At 45.6% G+C, this 23,122-nt stretch overlaps 1 protein-coding gene across 4 annotated transcripts in view; it reads left to right on the plus strand.

The window, feature by feature from the left end:
* LOC123754105 (uncharacterized) overlaps window positions 1–23,122 on the plus strand; it is a 183,726-nt gene that overhangs the window by 91,942 nt on the left and 68,662 nt on the right. For 3 of the 4 annotated variants that reach the window (XM_069308867.1, XM_045736288.2, XM_045736289.2), the window contains exons 7-10: window positions 1,021–1,293; window positions 2,232–2,342; window positions 6,946–7,098; window positions 7,512–7,638. In XM_069308867.1, coding sequence (XP_069164968.1) covers window positions 1,021–1,293; window positions 2,232–2,342; window positions 6,946–7,098; window positions 7,512–7,638 — 664 coding nt within the window. Of the gene's footprint in view, window positions 1–1,020; window positions 1,294–2,231; window positions 2,343–6,945; window positions 7,099–7,511; window positions 7,639–19,056; window positions 19,242–23,122 lie in introns of those variants that run through there. The other variant, XM_045736290.2, reaches the window with a different exon arrangement.

Raw genomic sequence — 23,122 nt, forward strand, 5'->3', positions numbered from 1 at the left:
AAGCAATAAAGCACCTAAATTATTGGGATCGTCTTGAAGCCCTCCAAATGTACTCACTAGAAAGAAGACGAGAGAGATATCAAATAATATACACCTGGAAGATACTGGAGGGCCAAGTACCAAATCTACACAGTAAAATAACAACGTACTGGAGTGAACGACATGGAAGAAAATGTAGAATAGAACCAATGAAGAGCAGAGGTGCCATAGGCACAATCAGAGAACACTGTATAAACATCAGAGGTCCGCGGTTGTTCAACGTCCTCCCAGCAAGCATAAGAAATATTGCCGGAACAACCGTGGACATTTTCAAGAGGAAACTAGATTTATTCCTCCAAGGAGTGCCGGACCAACCGGGCTGTGGTGGGTATGTGGGCCTGCGGGCCGCTCCAAGCAACAGCCTGGTGGACCAAACTCTCACAAGTCTAGCCTGGCCTCGGGCCGGGCTTGGGGAGTAGAAGAACTCCCAGAACCCCATCAACCAGGTAATCAACCAGTTATCCCGCAGAAAATGGGGATGTGTTGGAAAGTCCTAAATAGGGCTGATAAAACCTGTAGTAATTAATAAGTAAAAGATCAGTGGAGGGGAAAATTGGTTTGGGGAGTATTTACATTGATGTTGATCTGACACTAATATAGGTTGAATGTTGTTCCAAATTGTTTATGTACATAGACTCTGGATATAGACTCTGCCTTTTCCCCGAGGATCAATGAAGAAGACTTGCCATTCCTTGTGGTGAACATCGCATTAGAAACATAGACAAGATTTTTGTTATTTACAAGTACTATAATCACAATTATTGGTAGTTAGGCAAGTTAATGAATTGATAGATATGGCAGATAATGTTTCACTTTGGCATCATGCCACTGAATGATGCCCAAGCTTAGTTTCACTACAAGCTGAATGAAAGCATGTTTCACTAAAAGCTTTATTGCTTGAAGTCTCCCTCGTGTGCAATGATTTTACTAAAATAAAAATTCTTTACCTCATCTTAAAAACTATCTTTATGTCCTCCTTAGGTTTGCAGAAGAGGAGATAGGCCAAGGTCGGACAAGCTTTCGATGTTTAGAGGGTGAATGTAAAGCTGAATTTTCTCTCGCCACTCTGAAGAAAGTCATGATGCCGTCAATTTTTTCCAACATCCTGGAACGGAAACAACTGGAAGAAATTGCCGCAGCAGGAATTGAAGACTTGGTAGCTTGTCCATTTTGCAACTTCCAGACCATCATGCCAAACAAAGAGGACAAAGTGTTCAAGTGTCTCAATCCTGAATGTATGAAGGATTCTTGCAGGTAATTACTGATTGCATTAATGATGAGTGTTATATTTAAGTATATTATATAGGGGAAGGGAGTACCACCTCTGGCTGGAAGAAGGGGGACCCTTAGCCTCGGAGGAAACCACACATAACGCATTGGAGGGAATGTAGGTCCCCTCCAATACAATTTCTGTTTGCTTGACTCCTACCACACCCCGTTTTTTTTTTTTTTAAGTTGTCCCACCCTTTCTTCCTTGCTTAAAGTTGTGTAATTTTATTATGACATATGATATTATTGTACATGTTTATTTTGCTTGTACCGTGAAAGTGCACTTATCGTACATTTTTTCTTCACGGGGTAATGTGGTCATCTTACGTTAAGTTTAGATGCTATTGTCAGGGTTTTGATACCTATGGATATAATGACTTTAATATGAATGTAGTGGAGCTTAACTAAACCCATAAAATAAAAAATCATGCTATTGTTTCATGATTTCTTGCTATGCAAATGTGATTATCATATACTGTACGTTACTATGCCGGCAATCATCATGGTTTAAGGACTCCTTGGGGCGATATGACTTGCAGGCAGCGCAAGAGGGAGCAACTGAGCCTACCCCAGGAAGAGGTTTAATTACATTGAATGCGGCTGTTAGTTTTGTTTTGTTTTTAAATGCATACAACTCGTGCCAGTTTGCTCGCACTACATTGTAACTTGTTCTCTTGCCTCTTGATTCTTTGTGAAGATCCAAGATATGATCTATGTATATTTAATTTTCTCTATGTACCTGTTATAAATGTTTATCAGTATATAATAAGTAAATATAAATACAATTTTGGTACTAGTATATATTTACAACAGTAATTAAAGAAAGTTCGGTATACATAATTGTAAATTCTTTGGTTTAAAATACAGTGTATAGATTGATTGTATTTCATTAATGTAATATTTCTATTTTCACTTCACTGCAGATTTTGTAAAGAACCCAATCATGTCCCATTGAGATGCGAGGAAGTTGAAAAACAGCATCAAAAAGATGCTCGAACCTACATGGAGAACCGCATGACGGAAGCAATGGTCAGGTATGTGTTTTTAATTAAGAAATATGTGAAAATCCATAGGAGCCGTGATGAGGATTCGAACCTATGCACGGGATATTCCCAGGCACACGCCCCTGACAACTAGGTCACGACAAGATTTCTGTGCAAGAAATGTGTATTGGCATTTAATGCATTACTTCTATGTACAATTTGACTTTATACTGTACTTGGTACAATTTAAAATTATGAATTTTTTGTATACACAAAACTGAAAGTTTCTTGTTAGAATTGGTACAGGGGTACCTCAGTTTAAGAGTTTAATTCGTTCCTGGAGACGGCTCGTATTCCGAAAACTCGTATTCCGAAGCTAATTTCCCCATAAGAAATAATGGGAAATGAATTAATCCGTTCCTGACTACCCCAAAAACCCCACATCAAACTAAATTTTTATACCTAATTCATCTAAATAAACCTACAAAACTATGTTCAAGTTATTACTTACCCTTGTTGTTAAATGCTGTAGGCATATGGAAGATGGTGAGGAGAGAGGAGGAGTTACTGTTTGGAAGGGGAGTCCCCTTCCATTATCACATCAGGCAGTGAGGACCTTTCTGGTGTGCTCTCCCTGGCACGTTTTATCTGAGTGTTACTAGGTCGTGGTTGAGGCTCACTGCTCGATTTTCAACTTTGTAGTTCTTCCCATACTTCACACATTTTCTTAATCAAGAAGGGACATCCTCTACTGCCTCTACTCACAGCTATTTTCTTAGGTTGAACCTTATCAATGGCTTTCTTGAGACCCATGGTGAGAACTATAACAACTTTTATGCTCAAATGGCCAAAAAAACCGACATAAAACTGTAAATCCTTGTGAAGAATTCAGGAGGGATAGTCACTGGGCGGGAGACAATGGTAAACTGAGGGGCTGAGGGGTGTCGATCACCGTACCACCACGCGCTAGGTCGGCCTGAACGCGTATCAACAAACTCGCATTCCGAGGTAACCCTCGCCTTCCGAGACATATTTTCCGAGGAAATCCTGCTCGTATTCCGAAAAACTCGCATACAGGGACACTCGTGTTCCGAGGTACCACTGTATATATAAAATATGTAATGTGGAGCTTAATGTCTCCTTAGTTCTAAATGCTGGTAGTATTTAAAACCAATTAATTTGTATTAATGTTAGGGGTTTGATATTGGTTAATTACTCTGCAACTATTGTATTAAATGTGACAACTACTCAAAATACAAGAATTTGAGAAACTGCAGAATGCCTATTGGTCCATACAAGGCAGCTCCTAATTACATTGCAGGAAGTAGTCTAAATGAAAAATCCTACAAAGGACCTCTCAAGAGTTTGTGACACTTTAATTAAACCACCAAATAGTTGAATTAACTAGAAAGGAAAACACCCTAGATCATATTTTAAATTGTTGATGAGGACCTGCCATACTTCCTTGCAAGATCAATCACACAGACACCACACTCGTGCTTTGATATAATTTCCTTCTTTAAATCCACAGTAATTGTCTTTCTTCCTCTTGACAACACTATCTTTAGCAAGCAGCTTCTTTGGAGACATCGTGTGTTACAAATTGTAGTCGCAAAACCACTAAAAACCCAAAGAAAAGCTCAAATAAATCCATAGGGATGCTTGTCGTGTGAGATACAACAACAACACTGGTGTCAGAGGCGTCCAAGAATTTGCGAGAACCCGCGAGACGCTAGGAAGCGCCATGTGGTTTCACTCGTTAATAGAGGCGAGCTCGTCAATAGACAAATTTGCTGCGAGTAGCTTGCTCGTTACTGGAAAAACTCGTTAATAGAGCCACTCGTTAATAGAGGTTCCACTGTAAAGATGAACTGATGCATCAATCCTAAACTGTTTGCCCATGTTCTCCCAGCAATTATTGGGTACCCGGTTGTTAACTGATTGACAGGCCATGTTCCAGGGGAAACTATGGTTACTAGACTTACTATGAACTATGGGAAGGGAAATGCTCTTGACCTTGTTATAGGAGTCGGAAGTTGTCCGTTTCTATACCCATTTTGAGAAGAAAAGACAAAAATCAGACGTGTTACTCGGATCACAAGCCGGTCAAAGTTCAGATATGCAGATCTATTGCCCATACTTAACTAGTCTCAAATCCATGATTAGGAGAATTCTGTAAATGATTTCAGTAGTAAATTTATTAACTGGGAACTGGGAACCACAACCTCTGAAAAATAAACCTGTAAGAACAGTTGAATAATGCTAACCAAGTTGGCGCCTTGAGAGAGTAAGCAAAGCGGCACTAAATACAGTACAGCTTATGATATAAAAAAAAGAAAAAGAATATGGAAAGATAAGAACTCGCTCATTAGGTGAAGAAAACAAACTGAAGAATGCTTAAATGCCTCGCCCACTCCAGAAGACTACAAGGAGAGAAATAGAAGTGACTGAATAAAAGTACAAGTGTTGTATAAAGCCCAGGAGAAACAGACCAAAAGGTGTTCTTTGAAACTGAGAGGAGCACAAAGTATTTCATCTCGCTTGTAAAGTTTAGAGCCAAACCTGCCGCTAGTATTAAGCCGTGGTTCACGGAAGATGGAACTTTCACCGATGATGACAAATTTGTATAATAGTGTATTGAAGGATACAATACAACCGTGTTTAGTGAATCCCCAAACACTGCCTTCTGTCCTGCCGTCCTTCCCTTTCTTCCCTTTTTTACTTCCGTCCTTCCCTCCCTTCCTACTACTATCATCCTTCTTTCCTTCCTGCTACTTCCTTCTTTCCCACTACTTCCTTCTTTCCCACTATTCCCTTCTTTCCCACTACTTCCTTCCTGCTACTTCCTTCTTTCCTACCACTTCTTTCCTACCACTTCTTTCCTTCCTTCCTACTATTTCCTTATGTCCTTCCTTCCTACCGTCCTTTTTCTGCCTTCTTTTATCCTTTCTCCTTTTTCTTTTCCTTTTTCTTTTTCCTTTTTCCTTTCTCCTTTTCCTTTTTTTCTTTTTTTTCCTTTTTCCTTTTCCTTTCACCTTTTTTTCTTTTTCCTTTCTCCTTTTTTTCTTCTATTTTTCTTTTTTCCTCCTTTTTCCTTTTTCCCTCCTTTTTTCTTTCCTTTTTTCTTGTTTCCCTTCCTTTTTTCTTTTTTCCTTTTCTTTTTTTCCCTTCTTTTTTTCCTTTTTCCTTCCTTTTTTCTTTTTTTTCTTCATTTTTTCCCTTTTTTTCCTTTTTTCTTTTTCCCTTTTATTTTTTTTCCATCTTCCTTTTTCCTTTTTTTCTTTTTTCCTTCTCTTTTCCTTTTTTCTTTTTTTCCTTCTTTTTCCTTTTTTCCTTTTTCTCCTTTTTTTTCCCTTCATTTTTTCTTTTTCCCTTTTTTCCTTTTTTTTCCCTTCCTTATTTTTTTCTTTTTTCCTTTTCTTTTTCTTACTTTTTTCCTTTTTTTTCCCCTTTATTTTCCTTTTTTTCTTCTTTTTTTCCTGCTTCCTTTTTTCTTTGTTCCCTTTTTCCTTTCATTTTTTCTTTTTCCTTCCTTTTTTTTCTTCCTTTTTTCCTTCCTTTTTTCCTTCCTTTTTTCCTTCATTTTTTCCTTCCTTTTTTTCCTTTTTCCTTCCCTTTTTTTCCCTTTTTTTCCTTTTTTTCCTCCTTTTCTTTTTTTCCTTTTTTCTTTTTTTCCTTCTTGCTCTCTGGGTGCAATTCCTGCTTGACTGACAGAGAGGGTGAAGTCAGTCAAGGTGGATACACAAGTATAGTGCCATGCTAATTACTCACCATTTGTGCCTTGGGCATAGTGTGATTGCATCAGGTTGACCATCAAAGCCAGCTGACTTACTGTTCCTTAGATTTTGAGGCTCTCTCTATTATGGACACTGGACAGAGTGAAGATTCCTCTTAATATTGACAGCGACTTAACCATATTTTGCGTGCAAGCTGCCTGGTTTTCCATAGTTCAGGGCATGCAGTCCCTATTTGTCTGGATCTGCCTCCCCCCCAAGTATATCGTGTACGGGCTTCGGGCAGGAAGGCAGAGGGCGGCTGCGGATAAAGACGTGTGCCTGTCGCAGACATGGGGACTGCCAAAAGGAAGTCCCATTTTTGGGATTTACTAAAGGGAAAGCTGTGTTACTGCACAGCTGTGAGGCACACACAATCACTTGAGGTTGTTGCTGCTGCCTCCAGCACAGCTGTGACTTTTGTCTATGATGGGGTTCTGTTTGTTGGCTTTCAGTAGGGTTGGCCCGAGTGCTGGTATGTCATACCGAGTGTTGGTATGTCATTTTGTGTTGCTTGGCAAGGGTGGTGGGAGGATATAATCATCATCATGAATGCAGGCGATGAGTCACAATAACGGGGCTGAAGTATGTTGACCAGACCCCACACTAGAAGTTGAAGGGACGACGACGTTTCGGTCTGTCCTGGACCATTCTCAAGTAGATTGTGAGAATGGTCCAGGACGGACCGAAACGTCGTCGTCCCTTCAACTTCTAGTGTGTGGTCTGGTCAACAATCATCATGAATTAATGGCTTAGTTTTTACTAGTTTTTACACATGTTTTCTTATGATTTTAAGTAGTGTTTGAAGATTTACTTACTCAGTACAGTACATGTAATTGTAATATGCATTGAAATAACTTTGAATTTGTAATGCATTGCAGAGAATGTTGGAAATGCAAAAAGAGATTCATCAAAGAGGACGGGTGTAATAAGATGCGTTGCTCTTGTGGAGCAATGATGTGTTACATATGCAAGAAGCAGATTAATGGCTATGCTCACTTTGAGGATAAACTTGTTCCAACAGACCCAACCAAGTAAGTTTGTTTTGTATTAAGGAGAAGATAACTTAATCCTTAAAATGTGGGCACCACGACTATCGTGTATTTTAATATATTAGATGCAAGAGGGAATACTAAAATAGTTTTCTGGATATACGAGGCATTATTTTTCTGTTGTAGAGAACTTTTGTAATACATTAAGTGTTAACAAACTCAAAAGATATTTAGGGGAATAGGCAAAATAAATATAGACTTTGATACGATTGTGAACAGTTAAGACGTTTAAACTCCATAGAAAGTGGGACTGTAATGTAGGAGACAGGTGTTTGTATTGAATTATTTAGAATGTGCTTTGACTAGACATGACATTACAAACTGCAGAAATCATTTCCATGTACTGCAAGAAACTGGTACCAGCTGGTGAATGGTTGTATTTGTGTACTTGGTAGGTGTCCCCTCTGGAGTAACTCTGAGAAGATCCACGCAGAAGAGGTGCGGGATGTTGCCGATAGGTTGAAGCAAGAGATGGATCCTAATTTGGAGCTCGTTCATAACCCTTTGGATGACCTGCCTGAAGTAAGAGTTCAATGACTTTTATATTATTTTAAATATTTATTTTAGCATTATCCTTATTATAAAAGGCAAGTGTTTTGTTGCTCCCAAACAAAACAGTAGTTTTAGATTGGAAGAAAATAAACGAGAGAAAAAATGCTGCCTGCGTTTAACTCCCTAAATGTGTGGGCTTGTATCGCTGCATTGTCTGTCATGCTAAAAAAAAAATTTTTTTTTTTTTTAACTTTTAATACTTTTAATTACCATTCAGTGGGTATGGATATTTTAGTAAAGTGTGTACTTACCGCGGTGTCGATGTGGTGGCCTGGAAAAGTTTGGTGGATTTGGTGGGTGAGTCGCTCGCTGGTCAGCTGTGGTTACCGGCTGGCGGATGATGTGGAGGGGCGCCGTGTAGCAAAAACTCCTCCCATGTTTTCTTATTGTTGTATACTCTATTGATTTGTTGTTTATTTTCACTTGGATGTTGTATTAGTGTATGAACATTGTAAATGTTTTCATATGTTTGTGTATTTATATATTTATGCAAATAACTGCATGTCTATTACATAATATCTTGTATCACTAATTATACGACTCTTCAAGTTGTATTATGAAGTGCCTCATAGCTCGTCAAAAACACTTTATATACACTATGTACACAAACATCAAGGAGTTTGCATCGTTAGAATTTCAGGAGTATGATTTATTCTGTAAGAGTCTGGGACAACACGGCATGTCTTGTGACAGGTCTGCTCTTCTATTCATTATCCTTTATACATGCATTGTGTTACTGTTGTGAGCTTGCTGACCATCCTTCAGGTGGTGTGGTACTCGGAGCCTTGTGCAGTAATGTATGGTCCTTGTAAGCTGGTCTGTTAGGTGCAGTATTTCATTGTTGGGCTGGCTGTGGCTTTGTTGGGCCTGGGCCTACTTCCTGAGCCTGGCCTCGGGCCGGGCTCGGGGAGTAGAAGTCCTCCCAGAACCCTCTGCAGGTATGCTCTGGGTATCCAATAACTATGATATAGCTGAACCACTAAACCTGCACAATGATACTCTCTGTCCAGTTTTGACTGTGTTCAATGTTATAGGCATTGAGCATTGTGATGATGATTCAGGTGGGAATTTTTTCATTACTAGTGCATGTATTCCATTGCCCAAAGCATCATGTTGCATTTGTCTATTGACCACATATTTATATTATGATCTAATTTAGCATCTGATTTGAAGACCTTTTCATTGGTCAAGAAAGAACTTGATAAACACTTCCAAAGGATACCTGATCAACCAGGCTGTGATTAATACGTCGGGCAGCGAGCAGCCGCGTCCAACAGCCTGGTTGAGCAGTTCAGCAACCAGCAGGGCTGGTAGAGGACCTGGCCAGGGAGACATTGAGCCCTGAAATCATCGCAAGGTAAGGTTAGTGGCTTCACTGTTGCACATGTTGCAGTATTGTGTTGAAGCAAGCAAGTGGACAGAGTGGAGTTGATTAGAATGGGCCTCTTGTTCATCACTGGTGCTATCAACGTCTTCATTACACTCTCAGAAACTTGTGTAGATTGTTCCTTTTCACCTGAACATCGGTGGCAGAATACAGGATCATTTCAGTGAGAAGTCCTGTCTGTCACAAAGGATGAATAATTCCTGACCCTATCTGTTTGAAGGAAGTTCTTCCCTAGAAAACACGAGTGACTCATTAATTACAACCTTCTGTGTTGGTACATAGAAGGATTTATATTTGTTGTTAAGGTCACTGAAGATGTGCCTCACTTTCCAAAGTTTACCTCTTTTTTTTTTTTTTTTTTTTATCTTGTATATTGTTATCTTTGAAATGTATACATCTGAGGAGAAGCAGAAATCTATCTCGCGACATGAATTTACTGAATGGCAAGCCACAGAATACACATTTGACTTTAGAATGGTCCAGGATGGACCGAAATGTCGTCGTCCCTTCACTTTCTAGTGTGTGGTCTGGTCAACATATTTCAGCCACATTATTGTGACTCCTCGTCTGCTTACTGAATGGGGTTGGTGTGAGAGCGTCCTTGTTCTAGTTACAACATGTTGAGGGCACATGCTAAGAAGCATTGTTACAGCCAGGGGATGTAAACATTCCTGCCACATTAGTTTCCCCTTCCACCTGTTCATAAGTGACTGGAGGTGAATCCTTGGAATCAATCACAAGTGCAGCCCACCTTTTCAGCTCCTTCACAATGTGTTGCATCAATGCTGCACTGAAAAAAAAATGAGTTTAAACCTTTTGCTGCACAATACTTACATAGACGATGAAGTAACTATCACGATGAGCGCACATCATACGTAGGGGATTGAGGATCCTGCGCACGATTTAAACGTCCAGCCGCTACACAGGGTTCACATCAGCTTTTGGGGCCTAGTGAACAGATTCCATTTTTTTTTAAATTGTGGGCAACATTCTTGGGTGTGAGAGCATCAGTGCTGATTTGAGTCACCAAGGCTGGTGTACGCAACATGAGCTAACAGCACTGCTGTTTATCACCTTTAAATGTCAAAATATAAATGTAACTGTTATTATTTATCGATGATAGTATTACAGGAGACCCCTGACTGTGATAAAAATGACCAGGATTCTGATAATAGTTTTCTGATTCTCCGACCGACTCGGAGCCGGTCTGCCGAGCAGACAGCACGCTGGACTTGTAATCCTGTGGTCCTGGGTTCGATCCCAGGCGCCGGTGAGAAACAATGGGCAGAGTTTTTTTCACCCTATGCCCCTGTTACCTAGCAGTAAAATAGGTACATGGGTGTTAGTCAGCTGTCACGGGCTGCTTCCTGGGGGTGGAGGCCTGGTCGAGGACCGGGCCGCGGGGACACTAAAGAGCCCCGAAATCATCTCAAGATAATCTCAACATAATCTCAAGATAATCAAGGATTGTGGATATAATTAGCACTGTGCGTAGTATGGTGGGAGGAGGAATCTTAGTGTGGGAGGGAGGGAGGTAGGTAGGTAGAGTTGTCTGCTAACTCTGTGTTGCCACTTGTTATTGTCTGGACTAACCATATCTGCTTTGTGGTTTACTATGATGAACATAAATGTAGATACTTTATATATAACGTGTGTAATAACAGCAAAAGGAATATGTTGGGAGGAGCCATTTTGGTGAGGGTGGTGGTGTTGTCTGGGAGCTGATGTCACTAGTCGAGCAGTTTGTTGTGGCCACTATGTTGTTTGGACACCATACTAGCTTACTTGTACAGTTTTGGTGCATAAAACATGTAGCTACTTATTTTTACACTATATACACACATTATATATCACAAACAGTATAGTGGGAGTAGGAATGTTGGCGAGTGAGGGAAGGAGCGTCGGCTGACACGGTGATGACCTCAATTATTGTCTTGACTCGCCATACCAGTTTAGTTGTACAGTTGGTTTACACATTTTATGTAAATATATCACACTACACACTATTGAATAATATTTCTGCAAAAAAACAAACAAACAAATGCACACATTGAAATAATTAGATAATATCTTTGTGGCAACTCCCGCCTGTCAGCGTGGGAGTTGCCACCGCCGACCACCAAAGGACGCCTAGTCTGTCAAAGTCTCGAATGTGCCAGACTTCCTGCCCTATTGCAGCCAAAATATGTTGCCTGTGATTTTTTTTATTATTGTTCTCGTAATCAAATGAACAGTTTTGTTTAGATTATTTTTTTTAATTTTGTTATTTATTACGCACAGCGGTGTTGACGGCTATTAATAGCAGAGCAGCAGAGGGGCTAATTTGCACATTTTGTCATAAGAAGCAAAGCAATTGTTGACACCAGTGTTGGAGTGACACAGTTCGAGCATATGTAGTTGAGAGGTTGTCACCATAACTCGACAGTGTGATTAGTGCCAGCATCTGTTGTGTGTTCTGCCCACCCGTGAATACCTGTACTCGATCTAGCAGCAGAACCAAGAACTATAGTGTTGGTTTCACAAATGCTATGGCCACGAACACATGAACCTATTGGAAATTGCACAATAGTTCTTGACACACAATTCACAATAGGTCCTGCACAACACACCATGAACTTTGGAAGAAGGTTGTGGTGGTGGTGGTGTGGCGGCACTTTCCTCATTCTTTGTTCTAAACCTATCAACCCCTCCCTCTCCTCCTCTTCCCTCTCCTCCCCCCCTCCCTCTCCTCCTCTTCCCTCTCCTCCCCCCCTCCCTCTCCTCCTCTTCCCTCTCCTCCCCCCCTCCCTCTCCTCCTCTTCCCTCTCCTCCCCCCCTCCCTCTCCTCCTCTTCCCTCTCCTCCCCCCTCCCTCTCCTCTTCTTTCCTCTCCTCCCTCTCCTCCTCCTCCTCCCTCTCCTCCTCCTCCTCCTCCTCCTCCTCCTCCTCCTCCTCCTCCTCCCCCCCCCTCCTCCCCCCCCTCCTCCCCCCCCCTCCTCCCCCCCCCCTCCTCCCCCCCCTCCTCCCCCCCTCCTCCCCCCCCTCCTCCCCCCCCCCTCCCTCTCCCTCTCCTCCCCCCCCTCCTCCTCCCTCTCCCTCTCCTCCTCCTCCCTCTCCTCCTCCTCCCTCTCTTCCTCCTCCCTCTCCCTCTCCTCCTCCCTCTCCCTCTCCTCCTCCCTCTCCCTCTCCTCCTCCCTCTCCCTCTCCTCCTCCCTCTCCCTCTCCTCCTCCCTCTCCCCCTCCTCCCTCTCCCCCTCCTCCTCCCCCTCCCTCTCCCCCTCCCTCTCCACCTCCTCCTCCCTCTCCACCTCCTCCTCCCTCTCCACCTCCTCCTCCCTCTCCTCCTCCTCCTCCCTCTCCTCCTCCCTCTCCTCCTCCCTCTCCTCCTCCTCCTCCCTCTCCTCCTCCCTCTCCCTCTCCTCCTCCTCCCTCTCCCTCTCCTCCTCCCTCTCCCTCTCCTCCTCCCTCTCCCTCTCCTCCTCCCTCTCCCTCTCCTCCTCCCTCTCCCTCTCCTCCTCCCTCTCCCTCTCCTCCTCCCTCTCCCTCTCCCTCTCCTCCTCCTCCTCCTCCTCCCTCTCCCTCTCCTCCTCCTCCCTCTCCCTCTCCTCCTCCCTCTCCCTCTCCCTCTCCTCCTCCCTCTCCCCCTCCTCCCTCTCCCTCTTCCTCTCCTCCCTCTCCCTCTCCCTCTCCTCCTCCCTCTCCCTCTCCCCCTCCTCCCTCTCCCTCTCCTCCTCCTCCTCCCTCTCCCTCCCCCCCCTCCTTCCTCCTCCTCCCTCCCCCCTCTCCCCCCTCCCCCCTCTCCCCCCTCTCCCCCCTCTCCCCCCTCTCCCCCCTCTCCCCCCCCCTCCCCCCCCCTCCCCCCTTTACCGTCCTCACGTACAAAGATCCAAGCTCGTTAATCCACCGCCAAACCCCCTGATTATGAATGAAAAATGGTTTACACACATCTTGCAAGTATTGACGTTGAACACATTTGGAGCAAGTACTTTGCTCACGTCCTCTGTTCGAACCACAATTTCATAAATGCTTCAACCATGTCGGCCTGTCCTATGAACAAAGACTCAAAAAGTGATTCCGTGCACTCGCAAAACTCTGTTTATGAATAAAAAAAGTTTACTTACGACTCGCAACTGATAACATTCGAACAGTTCCGAACAAGTGCTTCGCTGACAAATTTTGCGGGAACCACAACGCTGTAAATGCTTCACCCACATTACAAATAATTGCAAACAGAATCAAAATACTTTACCTATGCCTATATATGTACAATATGCTAATATATTATATATTTTGAGAAAATTCCTGTTTAGAAAGAACAGCATATTAAAATTTACGAGTGTGGGGTCAACTGCTGGATGTGATGGACTTCAATTGCTGACAGGTTACCCATGTACTTCAAATACAAATAATCACCAATAGAACCTAAAAACCTGCACGTGCCGCCGCGCGTGCAGGGGGGGGGGGGGGGGGGGGGGGCGCCGTGCCGCCGCGCGTGCAGGGGGGCGCCGTGCCGCCGCGCGTGCAGGGGGGCGCCGTGCCGCCGCGCGTGCAGGGGGGGGGGGGGGGCGCCGTGCCGCCGCGCGTGCAAGGGGGGGGGGGGGCGCCGTGCCGCCGCGCGTGCAAGGGGGGGGGGCGCCGTGCCGCCGCGCGTGCAAGGGGGGGGGGGGGGCGCCGTGCCGCCGCGCGTGCAGGGGGGGGGGGGGGGGGCGGCGCCGTGCCGCCGCGCGTGCAGGGGGGGGGGGGGGGCGGCGCCGTGCCGCCGCGCGTGCAGGGGGGGGGGGGGGGGCGGCGGCGCCGTGCCGCCGCGCGTGCAGGGGGGGGGGGGGCGGCGGCGCCGTGCCGCCGCGCGTGCAGGGGGGGGGGGGGGGGCGCCGTGCCGCCGCGCGTGCAGGGGGGCGCCGTGCCGCCGCGCGTGCAGGGGGGGGGGGGGCGCCGTGCCGCCGCGCGTGCAGGGGGGGGGGGGCGCGCGCCGTGCCGCCGCGCGTGCAGGGGGGGGGGGGGGCGGCGCCGTGCCGCCGCGCGTGCAGGGGGGGGGGGGCGCCGTGCCGCCGCGCGTGCAGGGGGGGGGGGGGGGCGGCGCCGTGCCGCCGCGCGTGCAGGGGGGGGGGGGGGGCGGCGCCGTGCCGCCGCGCGTGCAGGGGGGGGGGGCGGCGCCGTGCCGCCGCGCGTGCAGGGGGGGGGGGGCGCCGTGCCGCCGCGCGTGCAGGGGGGGGGGGGTTGTGCCACGTCACGGGTGCAGGGGGGGTTGTGCCACGTCACGGGTGCAGGGGGGGGTGGGGGTTGTGCCACGTCACGGGTGCAGGGGGGGGGGGGGGGTTGTGCCACGTCACGGGTGCAGGGGGGGGGGGGTTGTGCCACGTCACGGGTGCAGGGGGGGGGGGGTTGTGCCACGTCACGGGTGCAGGGGGGGGGGGTTGTGCCACGTCACGGGTGCAGGGGGGGGGGGTTGTGCCACGTCACGGATGCAGGGGGGGTGTGTTGTGCCACGTCACGGGTGCAGGGGGGGGGGTGTTGTGCCACGTCACGGGTGCAGGGGGGGGGGGGTGCCACGTCACGGGTGCAGGGGGGGGGGGTGTTGTGCCACGTCACGGGTGCAGGGGGGGGGGGTGCCACGTCACGGGTGCAGGGGGGGGGGGTGTTGTGCCACGTCACGGGTGCAGGGGGGGGGTGTTGTGCCACGTCACGGGTGCAGGGGGGGGGGTGTTGTGCCACGTCACGGGTGCAGGGGGGGGGGGTTGTGCCACGTCACGGGTGCAGGGGGGGGGGGTTGTGCCACGTCACGGATGCAGGGGGGGGGGTTGTGCCACGTCACGGGTGCAGGGGGGGGTTGTGCCACGTGTTAATTGTTGTAGCAGCGTTCCCCGCTGCTACAACAATTAACAAGCATTGATAAACCCTTTGCTGAGGTAAGTAGAAAATATTATTTTCAAATTTTCTTGTTTAAAATTTCTTCCAGACTCTACTTTTAAATGTAAAGTACAGTGGTACCTCCATTTACAAATTTAATCTGTTCCCAGAGACAAGTTACAATTCGAAAATTCGTAACTGAAAATTAATTTTCCCCATGAGAAATAATGTAAATTGAATTAATCCGTTCCATACACTCAAAAATATTAACTTAAAAATACATTTTATACAGAATACTACTCACATTTTTCATACATAAAACAATGAGATATAAATATAAACCATAAGTAAAATAAGTGAACATTTAACTGTACTTTACCTCTACTGAGGACTGTTGTTGGCGTGTGGGAGACGGTGAGGAGAGAGTGAGGAGCGGTGTTGGTGTATGGTGAGGAGAGACCTTTCCCTGCTCACCTTAAACGCTTTCATATCTGCATCACTGGTTCCAGATTTTCCTTTCACATTTTTCACTGCCTGTGTTATGTGGCAACCAGTCAGTTACAACATGTCAGTCAAGCATTCGGTCAAGACCAACCACAGGCAGCCATAACCAAAGGTAGTCAAGCATTCACTATTGTGGTAGCAACCGGTTGAGCATTTATGGTCAGTCATGCATTCAAAGTCAATCAGGCTTTCACAATCAATCAGGCAATTCACAGTCCTTCAGGCATTTCACAGTCCATCAGGCTTTCACAGTCGCAACCAGTCAGTTAACAAACGATGAGTTTAATGTCATGCACTCGGGGAATCTGCCTCTTGATCTATCAGCCTGTAGCAAGGAAGCCTACTGTATTAATACCGTCCATATGGTTGGGATGGGTATAGTTGGTGGGGAGAGGGGGCAGTGTGGGGGGATGAGGATATGGAGGTAGCATGGAGGGTGCAGGATGGGGGATGGAGGTAGTGGAGAGGGACCGGTGTGCATGATGGGGGAATCTTGGGGAGGGACCAGGGGTGACCAGCTCCTGCGTTAGTGCTAGCTGGAAACTGGTCCACTCACGCCACCGCCCAATGCTACCCACCCGACCATCTGTCCCGGCTACCCACCCACCCTGACAACCCGTCCTGCTAATGACCACCCGTCCTGTTATGCCCTGTTATGGGGGGGGGGGCTATCCCAGGCTAATATGCTAATGTCAGACTTTGGCATCAGTCATGTGTGTGGAGTTCTTAGGCCTACCGGGGACCATGTCCAGGCCCCCTCAGAGAGGCAAGGGGAGCAGTGGCCTATAGAAACCCCCGTGTGGTTGGATGCATTCTATGTCTGCCATCGACCGGGTCAAGCACCCAGAAACGTAAGCGCCCCAAAACAAACCCCTATTCTGGTTAAAATTGGTACCAAAAGCCAAACTAGTGGATAGAACTCCCCAATAGAAAACGAGCAAACTAGCATGACCTCACACGTCGCCGTGCTGCTGTCTGCGCAGCTTCCCCCTTCCCAGGTGGGGGAAGGGGAAGCCGCAGATCCCTCATGCCGGCTACCCGCACCTCAGTTCTTGAGACAGATGCTATAGGCAGAGGTCGTGTGCTCTGGCTCCAGTGTCTTTACAGCACTGTGCTTCATTTGTGGTGTTTGTTTCCAGGGGTGCGAGAGCCAGGAATTATCTTCAGTACTCGGGCTGCATGTGCCTAGGGCTACCTTCTCTAGGTGCCCTGTAAGTACTGCCCTTGGGGCTTAGGGCTACCTTCCACAGGCTCCTCAGAACCTGCCTCTGCTGGTCCGTTCTACCATTCAGTTTTCTGCCGCCCGTTGGGATCTTGGGTGTTCTGTGCCTGTTACCTGCGGGTTAGAGGCAGTTTGCACTGGTGGGGCGCAGAGTGCTGGGCAGTTTCGTTTTTCCTGACATAGCGGCCGGCTCTGTTCCTTGGGGTTTGTTGTCCTCTTGTGGGGTTTTGTTTTTCTTTTTACTTTTGCCTTGGGAGGGGAGGGGGGTTCTGCCCTATTATTCCACTGGTGTTTTCCCTTCCACAGTTCTCTTCGGTGGCGCCCCCTGCTAGGTCCCCGTAAGTGTACACGTTCCCTGGGATTCAGCTCTAGGAGTTTGCTTGGTAATTTTGGGTGCCAGTTAGCTGCACCCTGCCTGGGACTACCTGAGCACGAGTCCTATTATAGTAAATGCTCAAGACCCTGTCTTGGTCGGATATTCGAGCGTGGGGTTTTTGGCGGTCGAACAGGGTCCTGGCTGTTCATTACCTCATGAATATCCCTGGGCCCCGTCGGGCCTGTGTTGCTTTGGGTCGGCGGTTGCAACCAGTTGTCTCGACTTCGAGTTAAGGAGCGAGCGATGACTGCCTCCCGGGTAAGTCTCTCTTTCCACCTGTGGGTAGTTAGCTCCGGGGAGCCAACGGGGCTCTCCCCAGAAAACCAGCGTTGAATGTAATGAAACGCCATTTTCTGGGTGAGTCCCAGAGGCTCCCCGGCATCCCTCCCTCCCTCCGGTCGGTGTTTTTTTTCTTGTTTTTGACATCCAGTCTCAGAACTGAGGTGTGGGTAGCCGGCGTAAGGGGTCTGAGGCTCCCTCTTCCCCCTCCTGGGAAGGGGGAAGCTGCGCAGACAGTGGTGCGGGGACGTGTGATGTCATACTAGTTTGCTCGTTTTCAGTTGGGGAGTTCTATCCACTAGTTTGGCTTTTGGTAGCCATTTTAACCAGAATAGGGGTTTGTTTTGGGGCGCTTACCTTTATGGGTGCCTGATCTTGTCAATGGTAGACATAGAATGCTTCCAACCACTTGGGGGTCATTGCTTCCCTTGCCTCTCTGAGGGGGCCCGGTTCTGACTGTGGTCCCCGGTAAGCCTAAGAACTCCATACACATGACTGATGCCAAAGTTTGACATTAGCATATCAGCCTGGGATAGCTCCGGGAAGCCTCCGGGACTCGCCCAGAAAATGGCGTTTCATTACATTGAACGCTGTTTTTTTTTTTTGGTTATAGAAAATGGAGCAGCTTACCTGACATACAGTGAACAAACCTTTCTGAATTTTTTTTCAAATTCTTAATTTTTTTTTTAGAAAATGGAGTAGCCTATGTAACACACACTAAACTAACCTTTTTTTCAATATTTTTTTATTTGTTTTTTAAATTTTTTCCCATTTTTTATAGAAAATGGAGCACCTTACCTGGCATACCTTTTTTTTTTTATTTGTTTTTTAGAAAATGGTGGAGCCTACCTGACATACACTGAACGAACCTTTTTGACATTTTTTTCAAATGTTTTCAAATTTTTTTTGTAAACATGAGGCAGTGATGACTTCTCTGGGGGTGGGGGGGGGAGACCATACCGTCTCTGGCAGGTTTTGCCACCATACCACTAGGACCTGCTTGTGGCTCACTGCTTGTTTTTCTCACTAAGAAACTGTCTAGTAACACTTATTTTTCCCTACTTTGTAACACTTGTCTGAAGTGAGACATCACATTGTCATTAAAAAGGTTAACACAACGGCCTAATATCATTGACATAGATTTATTGTACTGCCTAGCTAGTTCAACAACCTGTGTACCATTTTTCATGTTTACGAATTATCTTTTTTTTTCCTCAATGGTCATCCTCACTTGTTTTTTCTTGGCATCCCTGGCCAGATATATAACAACAACTTTTATGTTCAAATAAGCCAAAAATTCGAAAAAAAGTTAAAATTCTTTACAAAGAATTCGGACATGATTGTCACTAGGCGGGAGGCACTGGTAAACTGGGGCGCGATCGCCGTGCCACCGTGCGATAGGTTGGCCATACGCGTATCAACAAACTTCGCTTCCCGAGGCAAAGTTCGTAACCCGATTCAAATTTTTCTAAGAAATTTGGCTCGTAACCCAAAAAGTTTGTAAAGAGGGGCATTAGTAAGCCGAGGTACCACTGTACTGAATATGCAAAGATGTGTTCTATGATTTGGGGTCAAAAATAAAAAAAAATATATTTTACAGTAGTGAGAAATGACAAAATTCAATGAACTAGAATTCTTAGTAAAACCAAACCGTTTCCGGTCAAAATTAGATCGTTTGGTAGTTAGTGGGAGTTGTTAGCCAGTTAGGCACAGTATTGCTTTTTGGTACATAATTTTGTATTGCACTTTGTCATATCAACTATTCTTTTTGGCAGTTCTCTTTTTCCTAATGCAGGGGGAGAGAGGAGCAGGAGGAGATGCTCATGTTTACCACATGGAAAGGAACCATATTGACTCAGACACCGATGACAGTCCAGAAGATATGGATGATATGGATGATTTTATTGATACTAGTGCTGAAGAGGACATGTGGTTGTGGTTTTAATACATTTTCTGGGGGGAGCCCCATCAATCCCCCGGAGCTATCCAGGCTGATATGCTAATGTCAGACTTTGGCATCAGTCATGTACTGTATATGAAGTTCTGTGGGCCTACCGGGGACCACGAGCCAGAACCTGGCTCTCCTCACAGAGGCACGAGGAGCAATGACCTATAGAAACCCCCGTGTGGTTGTAAGCATTCTATGTCTGCCATCGACCGGGTCGGGCACCCAGAAAGGTAAGCGTCCCAAAGCAAACCCCTATTCTGGTGAAAATTGCTACAAAAAGCCGAACAAGTAGATAGAACTCCCCAAACAGAAATGAGCAAATGAGCATGACGTCACACATTGCTGCGCCACTGTCTATGCAGCTTCCCCCTCTCCAGGAGGGGAAAGGGGGAGCCCCAGACCCCCGTGCCAGCCATCCACGCCTCAGTTCTGAGGCTGATGCTATAGGCAGCGGTCGTGTGCTCTGGCTCCATTGGTTGTTTCAGCACTGTGCCTTGTGTGTAGTGACTGTCTTCTTGGTGATGAGCGAGCCAGAAGATATTCTTGAGTACTCAGGCTGCAATGGCCTAGGGCTCCCTTCCCTAGGTGCCCAGTAAGTACTGCCCTTGGGGCTTGGGGCCACCTTCCACAAGTTCCTTGGGTTCTGCCTCTGAGGCCGTTTACTGCTCGGTTTTCGACCGCCCTTTGTGTGCTGGCGTGTTTTGCCTCCCTTGTTCACCTTTGGGTACTGCGCAGCTTGTTTTTACCATTCATAGCGGCTGGCTCTGTTCCTTTTGGGTACGCTATCCTCTTGCGGAGTTTTCTTTTTCTTTTTGTTTTCATGCCTGGTGGGGGGGGGCTACCTTGGTTGCCCCCCTGAGTACGGTTCCTGGGTACTAGTTTCTCTTCAGGTGGTACCCCCTGCTAGGTCCCCATGAGTGTACACGTCCCGGGGGTTCAGCTCTTAGCGAGTCGTTTGGTAGATTTGGACGCCGGTTAGCAGTATCCTGCCTGGGCTTCCCTGAGCGTGACTTCTGTCTCAGGACCCTGGGAATCCCCAAAAGGGGCGAGTCTGATGGATGTTTCTCCTGAGTCCCCCCTCGCTCTGTGCGAGTTCAAGGGTTGCTCTGTCCCCTTGTCTCAGGGGTGACTCAATGTTTTTGCCTCTGCCTGCTGCCTGTTGCGTTGGTGACACCTTTGACCTGAAGTGCTGCGAGATTTGTTGTTTGCTGGTGACTCAGTTTACCCAGTTTAGTGATGAGGTTCGTCGGGTACAGGCAGCGCAAGCGTTGCATGTTAGGTTTACATTGTTGTAACATGCTAGGTTGGTTACTACGCTAGATGCCCTAAGGCTGCCCTGTTTTGCTTAACCCTCAAACCACTAGGGGCCCAAATGGATTTAACACCCACAGGTGAAAAAATATATATATATATATATATATATATATATATATATATATATATATATATATATATATATATATATATATATATATATATGTCGTACCTGGTAGCCAGAACGCACTTCTCAGCCTACTATGCAAGGCCCGATTTGCCTAATAAGCCAAGTTTTCATGAATTAATTGTTTCTCGGCAACCTAACCTAACCTAACTTTTTCGGCTACCTAACCTATAAAGATAGGTTAGGTTAGGTAGGGTTGGTTAGATTCGGTCATATATCTACGTTAATTTTAACTCCAATAAAAAAAAATTGACCTCATAGATAATGAAATGGGTAGCTTTATCATTTCATAAGAAAAAAAAATAGAGAAAATATATTAATTCAGGAAAACTTGGCTTATTAGGCAAACCGAGCCTTGCATAGTAGGCTGAGAAGTGCGTGCTACTAGGTACGATATATATATATATATATATATATATATATATATATATATATATATATATATATATATATATATATATATATATATATATATATATATATATATATATATATATATATATATATATCACACACACACACACACACACAAAAAAAAGGTGACACCCCTAGGGTCAACACTTGCAGCAGAGGAGCTCCAGCATATTTCAACAATCCTAAGTATTGTAGTACAGGTTGATGGTAGTGAGTGGTGTCCCACAGAACATAAAGGTATAGTGCTCTTGAAAAATAGGTGAGATAACAGGAAAGTGCTAAGGGAAGTGAAAAATCAGATGAGAAAAAGTTGCCTTAGTGTTTACAGTGCAGAGAAGAACATTCAAGATGGCCACTGGCAAGGGGAAAAACAAAACAGAGCTTGATTTTGAGGGATTCAATGAAGAAAGCATTGATATTAGTAGTCTACATAACAAGTTGGTAAATTTAGATACTATAGTGAACTCTCATGTAGAAATAATTAGTAAATTGAAAGAAAGTAATGACCATTTGAATAGCAAAGTTTTATGTCTTGAGGGTTTAGTGAAAGACTTGCGCAAGGATAAGAATCAATTGGAAACAAATTGCAAAGCCATGGAAGAAGAAAATAAACTCTTAAAAATAGCTTTGGAAGAAGTTAAAGTAAATTTAAACATAAATGACTACAATAGGTTAGGCAAGGAAATTCAACAGGAGAAACAGCTTTTGTCAGCACAGATGGAGGAAGTTACACAGGGAATAGAACAGTGCAAGAAAGATATGCAACTCACTTATGCACAAGTGGCCAAGGAGAAGGAAAAAATAGAAGAAGCAGTAAAGGAAGTCAAACACTGCAGCAACCAAGATAAAACAAACATTAGGCTAGAAGTGAGGAAAGAATTGGCATCTAACCCGAAGTTGGTGCAAAACACAGTTGATCGGAGTAAGTCCCTGATCATTTTTGGCTGCAAAGAAAAGGCGATAACATCTAGGTCAGAAAGAGCTGTAGAAGAAGCTAAAGTAGTAGATAAAATTGTTGGCCTCGTGGAAGGTCTTACAAACAGAGAGAATGTGTGCGACTACAGGAGAATAGGCAGGTACGTAAAAGGGAAAGATCGACCTTTGAGGATCACCCTAAACGGTGCCAAACAGATGGAAGAAGTACTAAGGAATGCTAGAAAATTGCAAAGGGATGAGGATGGGAAAGGGTGGTCGTTAAGACGAGATCTTTCAAAAGAAGATAGAGAGAAGCTGAAACTGAACCTCGCCGAGGCAAAACATTTAAATGAGAGCAGGAATGAAGAAGAAATAAATTCTTTTTTCTACAAAGTGATAGGGGTAGGCAAACCAGTAAAGTGGTACATAAAGGCAAACCAACAAAATCAATAGAGAGAGGGGGAGTGAAGAATAAGGAGAGGGGGAACAAGTTCCTGAAGATTGCATACACCAACATAGATGGAGTGAGATCGAAGATACTGGAGTTAAGTGATGTAATACAGCTGCAGACACCAGACATTGTTGCACTCACGGAGACAAAACTTGAAGATGTAATTTTAAATGAGGTCATATTCCCAAGGGGCTACTCAATTTGGAGACGGGACAGAAAAATTAGGAAAGGCGGTGGCGTTGCTGTGCTGGTAAAAGAACACCTAAAGGTGAAGGAAATAATGACTGCCAATCCACAAGAAGTTGACATAATAGCACTAGAGATCTGCTATGAGGATGATAAACTAATGATGATAAATGCATATAGTCCACCGCCAAGCAGCACATGGTCAAAGGAGGAGCTAGATAGTAAACGTGAAGGTCTTATAACAATAATGAGAGAGATTATAGCGAGAGCGGATAACGATAGATCACGACTGTTGATAGTCGGTGACTTCAACTTGAAATCCATAGACTGGGAAGCATATGAAGCTAAAACAGAAGATTTTTGGACCTGTAAATTTGTAGACCTCATCCTGGAAACATTCTTGTATCAACATGTTAAACAAGCTACGAGGATGAGGGAAGGGGACGTTCCCTCCATGCTAGATTTGATATTTACCAGGAAGGAGGAAGAGATATTTGACATTCAGT

This window comes from Procambarus clarkii, chromosome 6, assembly GCF_040958095.1.
Source record: "Procambarus clarkii isolate CNS0578487 chromosome 6, FALCON_Pclarkii_2.0, whole genome shotgun sequence".
Lineage (NCBI taxonomy): Eukaryota > Metazoa > Arthropoda > Malacostraca > Decapoda > Cambaridae > Procambarus > Procambarus clarkii.